General features: G+C 32.4%; 1 protein-coding gene across 1 annotated transcript; it reads left to right on the top strand.

The window, feature by feature from the left end:
- Window positions 1–7,508: 7,508 nt before the first annotated feature.
- Window positions 7,509–15,696, top strand: LOC132286234 (syntaxin-22-like). The gene is made up of 7 exons (XM_059788504.1): window positions 7,509–7,978; window positions 11,212–11,305; window positions 11,538–11,677; window positions 12,257–12,331; window positions 14,340–14,497; window positions 14,603–14,703; window positions 15,250–15,696. Exons 1-7 carry the CDS (start codon window positions 7,791–7,793, stop codon window positions 15,313–15,315), a joined length of 822 nt encoding a protein of 273 aa, XP_059644487.1. The 5' UTR covers window positions 7,509–7,790; the 3' UTR covers window positions 15,316–15,696.
- Window positions 15,697–15,710: the final 14 nt, after the last annotated feature.

Here is a 15,710-nt window from a genome sequence, read left to right as displayed (position 1 = left end):
CATGTACAATGCACCACATGCACATACCACTTAGTCCACATGAATTTAAATGTACCAATTGCAATTGGACCCAACCACAATCCCGTACGCAAAACGTGAAATGACAGAAATATCTTTGAGGCAACAAAATTTTCAGAAAATTAAAAAATGGCAAAAAAAATCGGAAACGTCACATGATTCATATATATGCCATGGGTATCCGAATTCCCACACCAGCACACTGGACAATCATGAATTCTCATTTTAACTACTGACTATATCGTATTCCATATGTACGCAAAATCTCTTAAAGATTCCCTAAACTCATGCATTCCCAAACATCACCACTTTCTACAATTCAACTTTCACATCTCTTACTTTTTTTCGGTTTAAAAAAAAGGAGGGGTAAGAATCACAGCTCTGTTACTTGAAACTGCTTTCTGTAAAAATTCTTATTAACATCCACTATTCTCTTCAAAACAGAAGTGAAACACTTATCACACTCCTCATTATCTTGACAATCATAATCGGCATTGTAAAAATCATCTGATGCAACCTAATCACAACTCACTGCCAGCCCCTGTTCATCTTTATTACCACAAAATCTAAAAGTTATAACCGAAATCCCAACACAAGAACCTTGCCTCCCCATTTCCCAGAATCAGAACCAGAACCACCCCGAAACCAGTACTGAGACCATCAATGTTAGCAAAACTTAGAACTACGCCGAAACCGAACACCATTATGAACACCTCCCCTAATCCTCACATTATTGACATCCCACCCTACAACCACCACCAATGCCATCGCCTCTATAACATCTCGCTGAGAAGTACGAGGCATGGTCTCATGTCACTTTGAAGGCCTATCTCAAGTGAATTGCGACTAAAAAGATCCAGATTTAAGGTGCACAAGGATATTGGTTCTATTCCCATGTGCCTAGAATAGTTTTTATGTTTTTTTTTTTCTCACATCTTTAGCAGAACCTATTTTTACTTCTTCACCCATGAAATAGACATTCAATAATTAGCATCATCCTAGGACTACACCACAAATAACACTCAGCATGTCCATACCGCCATATCTATCACCATAATCCCACCTAATTTCATCTACATTGCTCCTAAAATTCTCAACTATATCATACATAGTGTTCAAGTCCATTGCTTTGTAACGAAAACACAAGAATTCCCGCTTTTAACAAATTATTAATTCACATTGTTCCAAAAACCAGATTAAACAAACCACGAAGGCCTAGATTTATATTCCAAAACAACCTCCACTGTTCCGGAACTCCATTCCTTTCAATTGAGAACCATAAACTCATATTTTGAGCAATCAAAAACCCAAAATTAAACAAATTACGAAACCCTAATTTATAAAACAACAATTCCAAAATAACCCAACAAGCATTACATAGTATCAAGCTATACAAATCATGAATTAGAACGAATAAAAGAATGACACTCACGTACTGAAGAATGATATAGAGAAAGGTAGAGACACTCCAGCTTCTGCTTTTTCGGTAGAGAGAAAAACTCTTGAGAATGTATTTTCTTGGAATTATTCACCGATCCGATTATACGAATCATTACCTCGTCATTGCCAGGAATTTGAGATCGTTAATGGTAAATTGGACAATAAAAATTTTACCCCTTTTGTTTTACGGTTTTTAAAAGGCACAATGCAGAGAAAATTGGAGGGAAACAGAGATTTAACCACTAACCAACTACCGTATTTCCCTCCATCTAGGAGAAGATATTGGGTGCGTAGATATCGAACTACAAATTTATTTTTATTTTATTTTATAAATAAATTTACTCAATATGCATTTTTTTTTTTTTTCTATATGCTTAGTTAAGTTACATGAATACTCGAACCTAAATTAAACAAATCTTTTGGGAAAAAAAACGTTAAATTCAATAAATTATTTACACTTATATGAAAAATAAGGTGTTTGGATATAATTTATGTTATGTCCAAATTGTCCAATTCAATAATAATCTGATCGGATTTTTTATACAATATAATTTATTAGCATATACAATAATTATATTATTAATACTATAATATATGATTATTATTTTTTTTTCACATATCATTGTTATATGTTATTTAAAAATTTATCATTATTTTTTTTCGCTTCTTCCCTCTCTCTGTTTCGTCTTTTTTTTTAATTAATTTTTTATTTAATAAAAAGTCAAATACCTAATTGTCTACTCGTTTTTATTTATATTTCATTTTTCTTATCCGGTTCTTTTTTATTCTTCTTTTTAATCATTGTTTGTTAATGCCTTTCAAATTTTAAGGTTTTTTTAACAAAAAAAAATTACATCCTTAGTAGATCAAATTATGGAATTGATATTTCATTAGGGTATAAGTCTGGTCAAATTCCAAATCCAATTGTTGGGTTTTGAATTCAATCACGGAACATTGCATTGCGATGGACCTGATGAAATAAATATTTGATATTATAAATTAACTTTAAAAATAAAGCTGAGTAAAAGATTGGAAAATTTTTTCAATAATTCACAAAAAAAAAAAAAAAAAAAAATCATTTTATGAATCATGAGTAAATATTAACTTCATAATTCTAGATAAAATAAATTAAATAAAAAATTAGAAGAATAAAAAATTGGAAAGAAATAAACAAACATGCGCATCAAAATATACCATTTTTATTATTGGTTGCTCTCTAGTCAAAATTAGCAAATATTTATTTAATTGGATGCACAAATCAAAAGTGAATGTTAATTTAAAAAATGATTTCTCATGATAGCATTATTGATTAAAATAATAATAATAATAAGGATGATTTTGTACAATCATAAACATGTAAGGCCTTTTTCATATTTCTAAATATTTTATAATTTTTAACCATTTTTTCATGTCACGAACCCTGCTTGATCTTCTCTAGAAAAGTTCTCATATGAGGTTTTTGAAAGATGGGAAAAAAGCTTAATTTTTATTTGTCTTATCAAGCTCCAAGACAAATAAAGTTGATTTTTAGCAAATTCTTAAACATATTATGATGGCAAAATCTCAAGAGAAGATAAAAAATAAATAAATAAATAAATAAATAAGAATTTACAAGGATGGGTGCAAAAAATCTTACCATATTATAGTATTTAAATTGCCAATCTAAAATCTCAATAACAATAAGTGCTCTAATGATTTTTCTAACAGGTTCCCACATGCTGCTTTAAGCAATTAAAATTGGAAAAATTGAACGTGGAGTGTTTGATAATTTATACATGAACATAAATATTTTAATATAATAAAACAAAAGATTTTTTATTTTTTTTTGTAAGTTCAACGAAAGGCAAGTCTTGGATACTGTTCAAGACTTACCTTTTTCATAATGCATTTTCTGTTTTTCACACTGTCCAAAATTTCCAAATAAAACTACAACACAAAACAATAAAAATTTAAAACAAATTAGAAGAGTATTATTTTAAGACAAAATAAAAGTATACACATATCCGGTTATAATTTATAGCAGGAAATGACATTTAAACATTTAACAACAAAATATTTAAATGATGAGAGAAAATATATGTATGCATACATATGTGGAAAGAGCAAGTATAATAAGTTAATTATACCTAGAATTATAATAAATAGATAGGAGAAGTTAGACTACAAAATTAAAGCAGAATAGCAAAAATTTGCAATGAAACAAACAAAAATCTTGAATTTGAAAGCCAAAAAAATTCAAAATTATAATTACCTGATAAGTTTGTTTATATATAGTCAATAAAAAACGTGGGTTATATAGAAATTTAAATATATAGTGTATACCTTTAGAGATTTTTCCTAGAGGCGTGGGTCTTTTATGGGAGATAAATGATATTAAGTAATTATAGATATAATTGTTTACCAAATTTAGTTTTTCTTTTTTTATTATTTTTTTTATATCACTCTATATATATATTTTTATATTATATATATTTTTTTATATCAATTTTTTTTTTTCTATCACCCTATGTTATAATCTTACTATATATATATAGGGAGATGTTATTCGTACTCCACTTTTCTACGTTTGCACTACAATTTTAAATGAAATGGCAATTATAACCTTAACTTTACAAATAAATGATTATTACTTTTTAAATAACACAACCATCTTTTCTAATTTTCTCTCATCATCTCTAATCTTTAATATTTTAGGTCACTTTCGCAAAAAAAATATTTTGTTAAAAAAAATTATTGAATAATATTTTGTTTCCGGGACCACAAAAAAAAAAAATTAATAATTATGTTGAATAAATTGTTTCCTTTGACTAGACCAACAATAAAAAAGTAACCATTAAAATAATTATCTCTTTTGAGAGAAAAAAAAAAAATCCAAAAAATATTTATTGAATAAATTATCTCTTTTGTCAAGATAAAATAATAATAATAATAAAATAAAATAAAAATTGAATAAATTATCTCTTTTGATAATGCCCAAAAATATATATATATATTTCTATTGAATAAATTATTTCTTTTGATGGGACCATAAAAAATCACAAAAAAAAAAAAAAAGTTATCTCTTTAGACATGAGTAAAAAAAAATCAACTTTGTTGAATAAATTATTTGTTTTGATTGCACAAAAAAAGTCACGAATCAATTATTTTTTTGATTTCAAAAAATAAAATTATCAATATCTAATAAATTATCTTCTTTGAAAGGAACTTCAAAAAAAAAAGGAAAAGAAATATATATATATATATATATATATTTTTTTTGTTAAAAAGGAAAAGAAATATTGCACAGGAAAAAAAATAGTTAATGAACTAAAGAAGGTAAAAAAAAAAAAATTAAAATTATATAAAGGTAGTTATGATATTATAAAATAGGGTAAAATACATTCAAACCTTTTAAGGTTGGGTCATTTATCACCTAGATGGAGATTTTGGTTTTAATTTTCACTCATATTTGAAAGAGTGATTTCGTATTTCGCTTACACCCCAAATATCAATTTGTAATAATGTCAGACTACTTTTTAGGTATAAAATGACTATGCTATCCTTTGACCTCCTATTAATTATTTTTGACCATTTTTGTGACCAAACTACCCCTAGCACAATAACCACAGCCCCACCTCTCTATTTTTCCACCGGCGTGACCTTCTCTCTCCTCTCCTATTCTTCCTCAACTACACCCATCAATCTTTAATAATTTTTTATCTTTAAAAAAAAACTACACCCATCAATCCTGCTCGTCCATCACGGTCATCACCCAAATCCCTCCTCACCAATCTCCGATGGCCCTTCCACCGGGGTACCCCGATTCACTTTGCTCCATTGACGGCCACCACGAACCCATCGCCAAACCACCATGGGCATCGGCGGCAGAATCAATGCATAGAGCTCGAAATTGTATGGGTTCATCGACGGCGGTTATGGAGTTGGTCATGGCTGTTCCGGTGGTCGGCGAAGCTATATTCGAATAGAGAGAGAGTCACTGACATTGTTTCAGCGGAGACTCGCCGAAAATGACGACATACGGCACAATCCCGACGTCATGGACGCCGGGAGGATCAAAGTTCGACTACCTCTCCCACCGGAACTGGTGGATTTTGACCATAACCAGCGTCCTGTCTTCTTCTTACTCTTAGTTTATTGAATTGTGTTCACTAAATTTAGGTTTTTTTTATTTATTTAAAAGAAAATTTCTTTTATTGTTTTGTATTATTATTAGAATTGATTGTTTTCTATTCCGGCCGGTGGTTTTTACATTCAGCATCATTCACTGAAGTGATTCACTGCCTATTGAGAAAGCCCCATGGCTGTTTAAATCATGTATTTTGTCTCATCCCCATCTACGAAAAGAGCATTTAGCAGTTCATTCCCCTTCTCTTCCAGCTATACATATTTCACAGGGCGAAATAAAAGAAAGAGAATGCAAAGAGCGGGTCAGTTCAAGAAAAGCAGAATGAGAGAGATAGACAGAAACCAACCCAAGCAAGCCATACAAATGGATGGAATGGACACACAGATAATTTCAATCTAAACAATAGTAAGCGGTAGTTAACATAGATAATTTCAATCCAAACAATAGTAAGCGTAGTTAACATAGATAATTTCAATCCAAACAATAGTAAGCGGTAGTTAACAGTGCTTGAATATATATATATATATATACATAAGGGCTTTATTTGTCATTTAAGATTATAGATATTTTTTATTAAAAAGTTAAGGGTAAAATGGTCAATTTGCATGTATCAAAGGTCAAAAATTAAGTTGGAGTATAAGCGAAAGTTAAAATCAAAATCTTCATCTAGTTGAAAATTAACCTAACCTAATTTGCCTTATAAAATAAGGCATGGTGTATTAATGAATTGAAGGACCTTCTTGTCATTTTCTTTAAAAGAAAAAGATAAGTTGAGTATAATTGGAGAAAAGTGGAGTGCTAATAATGCTTCCCTATATATATATCTTGAATATGCATTTTAATAAAAAAAAATTCTTAAAATAATAAATAATGATTAAATAAAATAAATTGTTTTTTTAGCCTCTTTTTTTTTTATTTTAATTTTTGGCTATAAATTTTAAAATTTTAATAAGGTATAAATGATAAGGTGTTTTAACGAGGATGTTAATGAAGTATAAATCATAAGGGCTTTAATGTGACTTTATTATACTTTTTGTATTTAAAAAAAAATATTAAGAAAGTAGATAATGGTCTTACATGTTTAAAATAGTATAGATATAGATATGTCGTGAATATGTATTTTAATAAAAAAAAAAAATTTAAATAATAAAATAATAATTAACTAAAATAAAATTTCTATTAAAAAGCAATATTTTTTTTAGCATTTTTTTCTTTGCTTTTAAATTTTAATTTTTGGCTATAAATTTTAAAATGTTAATGACGTATAAATAATAAGGGGTTTTAATAACGTTTAATTAGGCCTTTTGTATTATGTTAATGAAGTATAAATCATAAGGGTTTTAATGTGATTTTATTAGACTGTTTGTATTTAAAAAAAAAAAAATGTTAAGAAATTAGAGAAGGGCTTACGAATAGTATAAATTCGGAGGTGGTATCTTAAGTACATAAATCTTTTTTTATTATTTATTTTTATCATAAAATTCACATATTCATTTTGTTTCAAAATTCTAATTTAATATGTAATAAAGTATTACTAAACTATCTCCCTAGTAATTTATTTATTTAATATTATTTTTACACCCCAGTAATTTATTTTACAAATTACTCTCTCAACAACTATTTTGCAATTTAGCCTACTTAAATAAACAACAATTATTCATATAATTGTAAATATTTTATCTAACCTTCCTCTTTTATTTTGGACCAGAAAGGTGTCCTCTTTATTACCGACAATTTTTAATTTATTAACAAACTAAAAGAAGTAATGAATTTTAATTTGTAAGTACTAGAATAGTAATACAGTAGTTGAAATTTTAAGATCTTTTAAGTGCACATTAAATTGTTTTTAACAACCAAAATCCACGTGTCACATTGTCAGTCCACATTGACGTGCCGGCAACGAATAACAACGGAGCAAGCACAGAGTGCCTCTCCTCTGAAAGGTCCATCAAAGCACCGTGTCCTTTTCCTCTCTCTTTCTCTCTCTAAAATTTCCTCAATCATCGCCTTCTTTTCATCTCCTTCTTCTTGCCCCAACCTAACTAATCTTCTCACCTTCCTATCACTGCTGGAATTACCCATATCCCACCTAACCCTAATCCACCACCTGCAATTTACAACAATTCTATTTCAATTCAATCGATATATATAGAGTTACATATATATATATATATATATATATATATAACTGTTAGGGTTTAGAGATATGAGCTTTCAAGATCTCGAAGCGGGTCGTCCTTTGGCTTCCAGGCGAGGTTACATCAATGGCAAACAAGACCCAACGCAAGCCGTTGCTTCCGGAATTTTTCAGATCAACACCGCCGTCTCTACGTTTCAGAGGCTGGTTAATACCCTTGGTACACCTAAGGACACGCCCGAGCTCCGTGACAAGCTGTGAGAGCCATCTTCTTGATTTCTTTCTTTTCTTTTCTTTTCTTTTTTCCCTCTCTTTTCTTTTTCATGTCTGATTTGTTTCCAATCCTTAGGTTTCAATTGGTTGAGTATATTATATATAATACATACACGCATATGAAATTTGTAGCGGGTTCAATTTTTCGGTTGAATTGGTTCAGGTTCAGCATGATGGTGTTTCAAGATTGTTGCTTTTTTTAAGTGGCTCTGAATTATGAGTCTTGAACGAACGCCTAATATGTATAGTATGTTAACTTGTGGTATGTTGAGAAATTATAGTGATGTGGATGGCTCAAAAGTCTAAATTGAAATGGCAAAATATAACAGAACAGTTTCGATGATAGAAAACTTGTGTTTGGGAATGGAGATATGTATTACACCTATGTCAGCAATACTTTTGGTTTATAGAAGTTATTGTGTTTTATGTGACACAATGTAGTCATGAACTGATCCCTGGCCATTTGCCATCAAATCTCTCTCTAATTTGTTGGCATATACCCACTTACTTCCTTTTATCTTAAATTGACCACCATATTCAGGTTGAAGTTTCATAAAGAAAGTGCGTTGCTAATTTGCTAGGAAAAAGTAACTCTAAAGATTTAATGTGCATGCAAATGTATTCCAGTGCCCACTAGTTGCCAAAAGCCTAAAGCATAAGAATTTAGAAAAAATCACTGTAGCCCCCAAAAGCGGAGGGAGAGGTCCCATTTGAGGTGGTGATCGAATGACCAAATCGGCAATCAGGTGATGACCCTCCATTCCCCTAGTTTTTGACCATGTTTTCATGTCTCAAGGAAACTAAACCTTTCTCACTAAGGGATAAGGAATCAGGCCACACAAATCATTGCTACCAAATCCCAAATGAAGCTGAGGGGAATCAATTAATAATTAATTAATTGATTTAGGGGACTTTTGATGAGTCAAAAGCGGATTTGGATGGGGATCGCCAAGCATATCTTCCGCTTAACACATTGACTAAGGTAGTCTGTCTTCACAAGATCAATTCGGCTTTCAATATTGCAGAAACAGTGACAAAATCCTGCTAGGAACATCTCTGAGCCGAAAGGACTTTAGAAGAACTCATTAGGGTCTTTTCGCTAAAGAAGATTCTCTTAGAGTAGAGAATGAGATAATGCTGAGAGAGGTTTGACTGATAATGTTGATTAGGATCTCCAAACCATTTTTCAAGCATTTTCATGATGCAGAAAATCGGAGAATTTCTCCATGGAATCTTGTTTTTGTTATTGCCTCCTTCACATAATGGTAGTCATCAGTCCATTTCATTGGCACCTGCAATCACATCTTTGAGTTGTGCCATAATTTGATCTTAAATTTTGCTTACCTATAATCAAATCTGCAGGTCAAAAATCATACTTCTTTACGAGGTACAATCATCAATTATGTTACATGGACTGTTCAAAAGTAGGTTAAGTACTTGAGTCGGACACAATTACACAGACATGGGTCTGACATATGTGTCCGACACTTTTGATTGGACATGCACCTAAAAAGTGTATCATATAATTCAATTTCATTATATTATTATTTCAAAATGAGTGAAATGCCTATATTGGACACTGTTCTATATTAAGGCATTATTTTAGTCTAGAAAATAGAAAATAAGTACTCCCTCCGTCCCATATTAAGTGTCCTCGTTGGTAATTGTAACTCGCATTTTTGTGAGTTACAATTACCAACGAGGACACTTAATTTGGGACGGAGGGAGTAGTAAATAATATGAATACTAGCAGTGTCCCTGTGTTCTTTGTTTTTGGATTTGACACGTCCTATGCTTGGTTATGGACCTGCACCTGACACACTTACTCAAGTCCATGTAACATAGATCCTTTTGGAGGTTTCATTAAGGATGTGGCAAATAGATAAATTGGGGGGAGAGAATTACACACATCCTGAGGTTAGGGATAATTACAAGGACCTCACTAGTTTAAATAATGACACTTACCTTCCCTGTCAAAAAAATCCATTACGGACTGTTAGAGGAGATGGCAAAAGGACTAATGTACCCTTAAATTTTCTAATAACTTTTAAAATGACAAGTATATAAAATCAACATAAACTAAAAGGATTGTGTCCTATTCCTTGTGTTCTTTTTGTACCATTTCTCTCTCTAGAAAGAAAAAAATAATAATAGAAACAGCATTTATTGGACAATTATGCCTTAACATACTTTACAATTCATTTTGATGACATTGGCAGTAAACGGCATTGACTTGACACTTGACAGTGATGGAAAGGTAGAAACTGTTACAAAGGAGTATAACTCAGGGGAGGTAAATGATATTTTTTGAACTAATGGGGAGGTCTGTGTAATTATACCCAACGCCAACTAATTTCTATTCTAGCTTGGTCCTTAACCTTGCATCAAATCTGTAGTCCACGAGTCTCAACTAGCCAATCTAAACCAAATGCATAATTTAATAAGCCCACTTCACCAATATTTTAGGAAACTCTAGCTCTTAGTCTTCCTTGAGCCTTCCAAAAGAGTAAAGATCTCTGCCTTCAAGGTGAAATCAGTTCCTGAATGGTTTAGAGATAACGATGATGGGATTTATGATGCTGACCTTTTATCAGGACCAAGTTTTATCTACAACAGGGATAGTGACATGTACTGAAATATTAACAATTGTGAGATGAGAAAGTTATTTGTCAAATAGATAAATATATCATCTTCTTGAGTACTAATCGACCAACTAATGTATTCCATGTGGTATTTTTTTTTAATTTCCCCCCCTCCACACACACACCAACCATCCCCCAAGTTCAGACAGTCTAATTCTATGCTTGAGAATTTTCTAATTAAGAGGATCATTAGGCAAGTTATTGCATTTGTAATTTGCTTCATACTTTATTTATTTTTTGATAAGTAATTTGCGTCATACTTTATTGTATTTGCTCTTAGGCTTTCAGCTAAACTTTTGAAATTATAAGAAATATCAACGAATGGAACTTCAGGAGTTGAATTAAAAAGAAATAAATATGCCTAGATACATGAAATTTTATAGTTAACTAACTTTTTTATAATTCCCTATGAGCATTTGCAACAAGTTGCACGATAAGACATTCTCATGGTGGTCCTCATACTTAGTTTGCAATGAGTTGCATAATTTCTTTATTCCTTTTGAGCGTTTGGAACGAGTTTCACGATAGACTTACATCTTGCGGTGATCCTTATACTGAATTTGCTTAACTGGCAGGCACAAAACAAGGCAACATATTGGGCAATTGGTGAAGGATACTTCAGCTAAACTAAAACAAGCTAGTGAAACAGATCATCATGCTGAAGTTAGTGTAAGTTTTCTTTTTTAAGCCGGTGTCTAATGGTACTGGGAGTTCTCTCTCTCACGTCTGTTTTTTCGAGTTCCTAACTTTGAGATAATGAAGTAGCCATCTATTGCCTCTGTTTGAGAGGCATTTAACTTACTCAAGTCTCTCTCTGTTTCTACAGTACATCTAATCCATCCACCCATCCATTTTCCCATCTATCCATGTATCTAACTATGGTATGAACTTTGTTGTGCAGGCCAGCAAGAAGATTGCAGATGCTAAACTTGCAAAAGATTTCCAAGCAGTTTTGAAAGAGTTTCAGAAGGCTCAACGGCTTGCAGCTGAGAGAGAGACAGCATATACTCCTTTTGTTCCCCAAGCTGTTCTTCCTTCCAGGTAATTGTTGTAGGAGGATTAATGCCACAATGGTAGAAGGTTCCTTGAAATTGAATCTCGTTTGCATAACAGTGGCTGATGGCAGGGGCTGAGCCAGAATTATTCTTTCTTTATTATTATTATTATTTACTTTTATTTTTCTTTTTCTTGGGGGGGGGGGGGGGGGGGGAATAGTATTGATACGAATTGTGGACACTTTTTTTAAATTACATTTTGATTTCTAAAAAGCAAGACAAAAAAGTTCAATTGATTTTGAAGAGACTACACGTAAATTTCTTTTACAAACTTAATAAGTGACCATTAAATGGTTTTGAAAAAAAAAATATATGGGGGGACCAAGGGACCATTCTTTTGCAAACTTTCCATTAATAACCCTTATTTTACTACCCTCTAGCCCACCTTCAGCTCAGGCCCTGGCTGATGATTGGCTCTAACCTTTAAATGTGATTTTTTATTTTTATTTTTATTTTTTATAGCAATTTTGTAGGCAGTTTCTGGGCATTTATTAGTTAATGTTAGTGGTTGCAAGCACATTATTTGCGCACATCACTTATGGGCTCATCCATACAATTTTGACAGCTATACAGCCAGTGAGCTAGACGTAAGTACAGAGAAAAGTGCAGAACAACGTGCTCTACTTGTTGAATCTAGAAGGTGAGTTTTCCTCATGTTATGATTTATTTACTTATTTAATTGATTGGTTCTGTTTCTTATTATTGTTCTTAGAAATTTTGAAATTCTGTATTTATGAAATAATGTAATTGAAGTACCTTAGATAGTGTTGAATTTATTTTACTTCTCTTTTCTTCTCTCTATTTCTTTTTGTGGTGGCGGTTTTTTTCTTCTTCTTCTTCCTCTTTTTTCCCCAAGAATAGGAGTGGGGAAGGGTTTAAGCTTTGTATTTATACACAATCATATATTGTTGCACGCACCGGTCCAATATAATTTTGTCTGCTAAATTGCCTTGAACAATGCTAGAAGGCGAGGTCTAACTTTACCAGTTTTCAGTTCAAAAAAAAAATGAAAACAGAAGCATGTATTATTTCCTGCAAAATATAAACAAGAAACATGTTTTATAGACAGATTTGATGTGCAAGAAAATGAAAACAAAAAAGTTATAACATGGTTGGTAATGAAAAATACTGTTTTCTTTAATAAATAAAATAAAAACTAGAGCATAAGCATATGAAATGTAATACTGTTCTCAAAATTTAAGTCTTATCTATCACAACTATTCATTTAATCAACACTTATGGTCAATTGATAATTGACACGGTCACAAAGCATTTGCACATTGCGAATCAAGGTACATAGATCAAGCAGTTTGTTTCATGTGTACTATGAAGTTGCAAACACTGATAAAAAGGAACTTACAATTACACTTGTATATACACACACACACATATATATAATGGGGACTTACAATTACAAAGAAAACAGATATATCCACTTAATAAAAGATCATTATTGTAAGAGCTGCCAACTTCTTTCTTCTTCCATTAGTCCCCAACTCCTCGTTGCTGCAATAAAATTTAAATTTACAAGCACGGATGGAGTTCTATTTCCTTAAAGAGGATCATTGCCAGTAGCTCTAAGATTCCATATTTCAGCTCCCCAACCCCCAAAACCACAAAATGATCAGAGTATCACTTCTAACCTTTCAGTAGAGCAATTATTTCTAAAACAAGATTGCTAGTGCTCCTAGGACACCTCTTTTCTCTCTCTCAAAGCGTGGGTGACTGGGATTTTCCATTCTAATTTACCCTGTTCCATTCATGCCATCCATGCGTTTCCCTTGCAACTTAATGACCCACATTTTATATTGCTGGTGATGGAATTATACTTATAAATGCATATATGACATCATAAATCTTATTAGCATGAATGGAAGTAAATTTTTTGTCCACATTTTCTCTGCAAAATATCCAGAGATTAAGCAAGTGGGCCAATGTATGTTGGAAGCTGATTGGGGAAGTTAGATGACCACATTTTAAGGGTTTAGGGTTAAAATATATTGGAAGCCAGAAGTTCCTGCTAAGAGGAGAAGATGAGGCTCTTATTAAATATGGTCCCCTGAACATTAGTTCTATTTCCTCTCCTCTTTTTCCTGTGTTCAATTCTGGGTCCTACTCTGGAAACAGTTCCTGAAAGAACTACAAACCGCCTTTTTGTTTTTATGTTCTCTAAATTTCTGAAAGAATAACAAATAAATTGAAAACATGGTTACCAAATTGGTCCTCAGTTTCAGCAGTTATTTGGCCACCGGGTTAAATTGATTGTTAGTTTCTTAAATACTTGAGAAGTTATACAGGAAAAGGTAGAAATTGGTTAATATTTTATGGCAGCTTAGAATTTTTATTGAAAATTTGAAAGAGAATCCTCTCTTCCCCTTTCTTAAAGATGTGCTGCACTATTTTTACCTACCAAAATTATTAAAATTGAAAGCCATGACTTTGATGGTCTACTACCATTGCGTATAGTGAGTGAAGCTCTTTAACCATTGGTTAGATTATGCCTTACATCAAATCTTATTTCAACAAACTTAGGGAACTACCTCAGTTAAATGGTTTCTTTACTTCAATCTGAATCTTTCTGTTGAAGAACTGGTGTTGTATTCCTGTGAACTTTAGTCCCCTTAGTTTCCTACTGATTTGTGCTGCAGACAGGAGGTTTTGCTGTTGGACAATGAGATTGTCTTCAATGAGGCTATAATTGAGGAAAGAGAGCAAGGAATACAAGAAATCCAGCAACAAATTGGTGAGGTGAATGAGATCTTTAAAGATCTCGCAGTGTTGGTCCATGAGCAAGGAGCCATGATCGGTAAGTCGGGCCTTAATTATGGGAATTCACTACTTTTATACTTAGTTTTCTTATTCAATTTTTATATGGTTCAATTTGCAAAATCCAATATAATTTATTTTTCAGATGATATTGGCTCCAACATCGAGGGTTCTCATGCTGCGACAGCACAGGGAAAATCTCAGCTTGTCAAAGCGGCAAAGACCCAAAGATCAAACTCGTCTCTGGTAATTTATGACAAATTCTATTTGTTTTTTGAAAATGATGTGTTAAGGTGCAAAGCACCATTATTTTATGGTTTGTGCATGAGGTACCACTGAATGTGGGGGTTGCTTTGGTAGGATCTCTATAAAATTCACCTGTAACGGACTTTTAGTTTATTGAGACACTCTTTAGGTTAAGCTTTGTAACAAAAGTGGGACTCAGACAAGAAAGTCTACAATAACCCGGGGGTACCGTACCCCCAGGGCCTCTCAGCCGTTGGATCGTCCATTAAGTGGGTCCCACTACCGCATCCAACTATTGAGAACCTTGGGGATATGGTAACAACACCCCCCCCCCCCCCCCCCGCGGGGGCGGGGTATTGTAGACTTTAACGACTCAGACATGCCTGCTTTTTAATCTGCTTTAGTTGCAGCTCATTATTGATGGGGTTAAACCTATCAATGAATTATTAATCCATAATCTTTATCTCCATCTTTTATATTTGATACCAAATGATCGTTCTTAATGTGCCTGGTATTTCTGTTAAACGTTTTTTATTTTCAATGCAGACCTGCTTGCTGTTGGTGATATTTGGTATCGTGCTCCTTATTGTGATCGTAGTACTTGCGGCTTAATCTGGATAAAATGAGAGAACACAGGATGCGCTTATGGAAAAGATGCAATCTATCTGCTGATGTCTGCGGTTTTTATGTGGTTTTCCGATGCATCAAGACTGACTGGAAGGAGCCACTTTTATGTCTGGGTTGTGTTAAAAAATTATGATAACAGTTACAACATGAGTTGTTCAAATCGTGGGGTGGGGATTGTGTCTTCTGTAGATTGGTGTTGGGTTCTGTGTGTGTCATGGTCTGTTCTTAATGGCCATTTTATTTCATTGTAAAAATTTATAATTCATTTGGGTTCTTGTCATCTGTTTGATCAATGAATGGCACTGTTGATTTGTTAATTTTTAAAAAATTGACATCTACCAGTGTTAGTGTCAAACACTTCTCATATGTTCAAAAAGGTT

Source organism: Cornus florida, unplaced genomic scaffold (assembly GCF_030987335.1).
Source record: "Cornus florida cultivar Cherokee Brave unplaced genomic scaffold, ASM3098733v1 CherokeeBrave_3.0.0_Hap2_Chr11, whole genome shotgun sequence".
Taxonomy (NCBI): domain Eukaryota; kingdom Viridiplantae; phylum Streptophyta; class Magnoliopsida; order Cornales; family Cornaceae; genus Cornus; species Cornus florida.
Note: the sequence above shows the minus strand (reverse complement) of the source record. Positions and strands in the feature narration are given on the sequence as shown.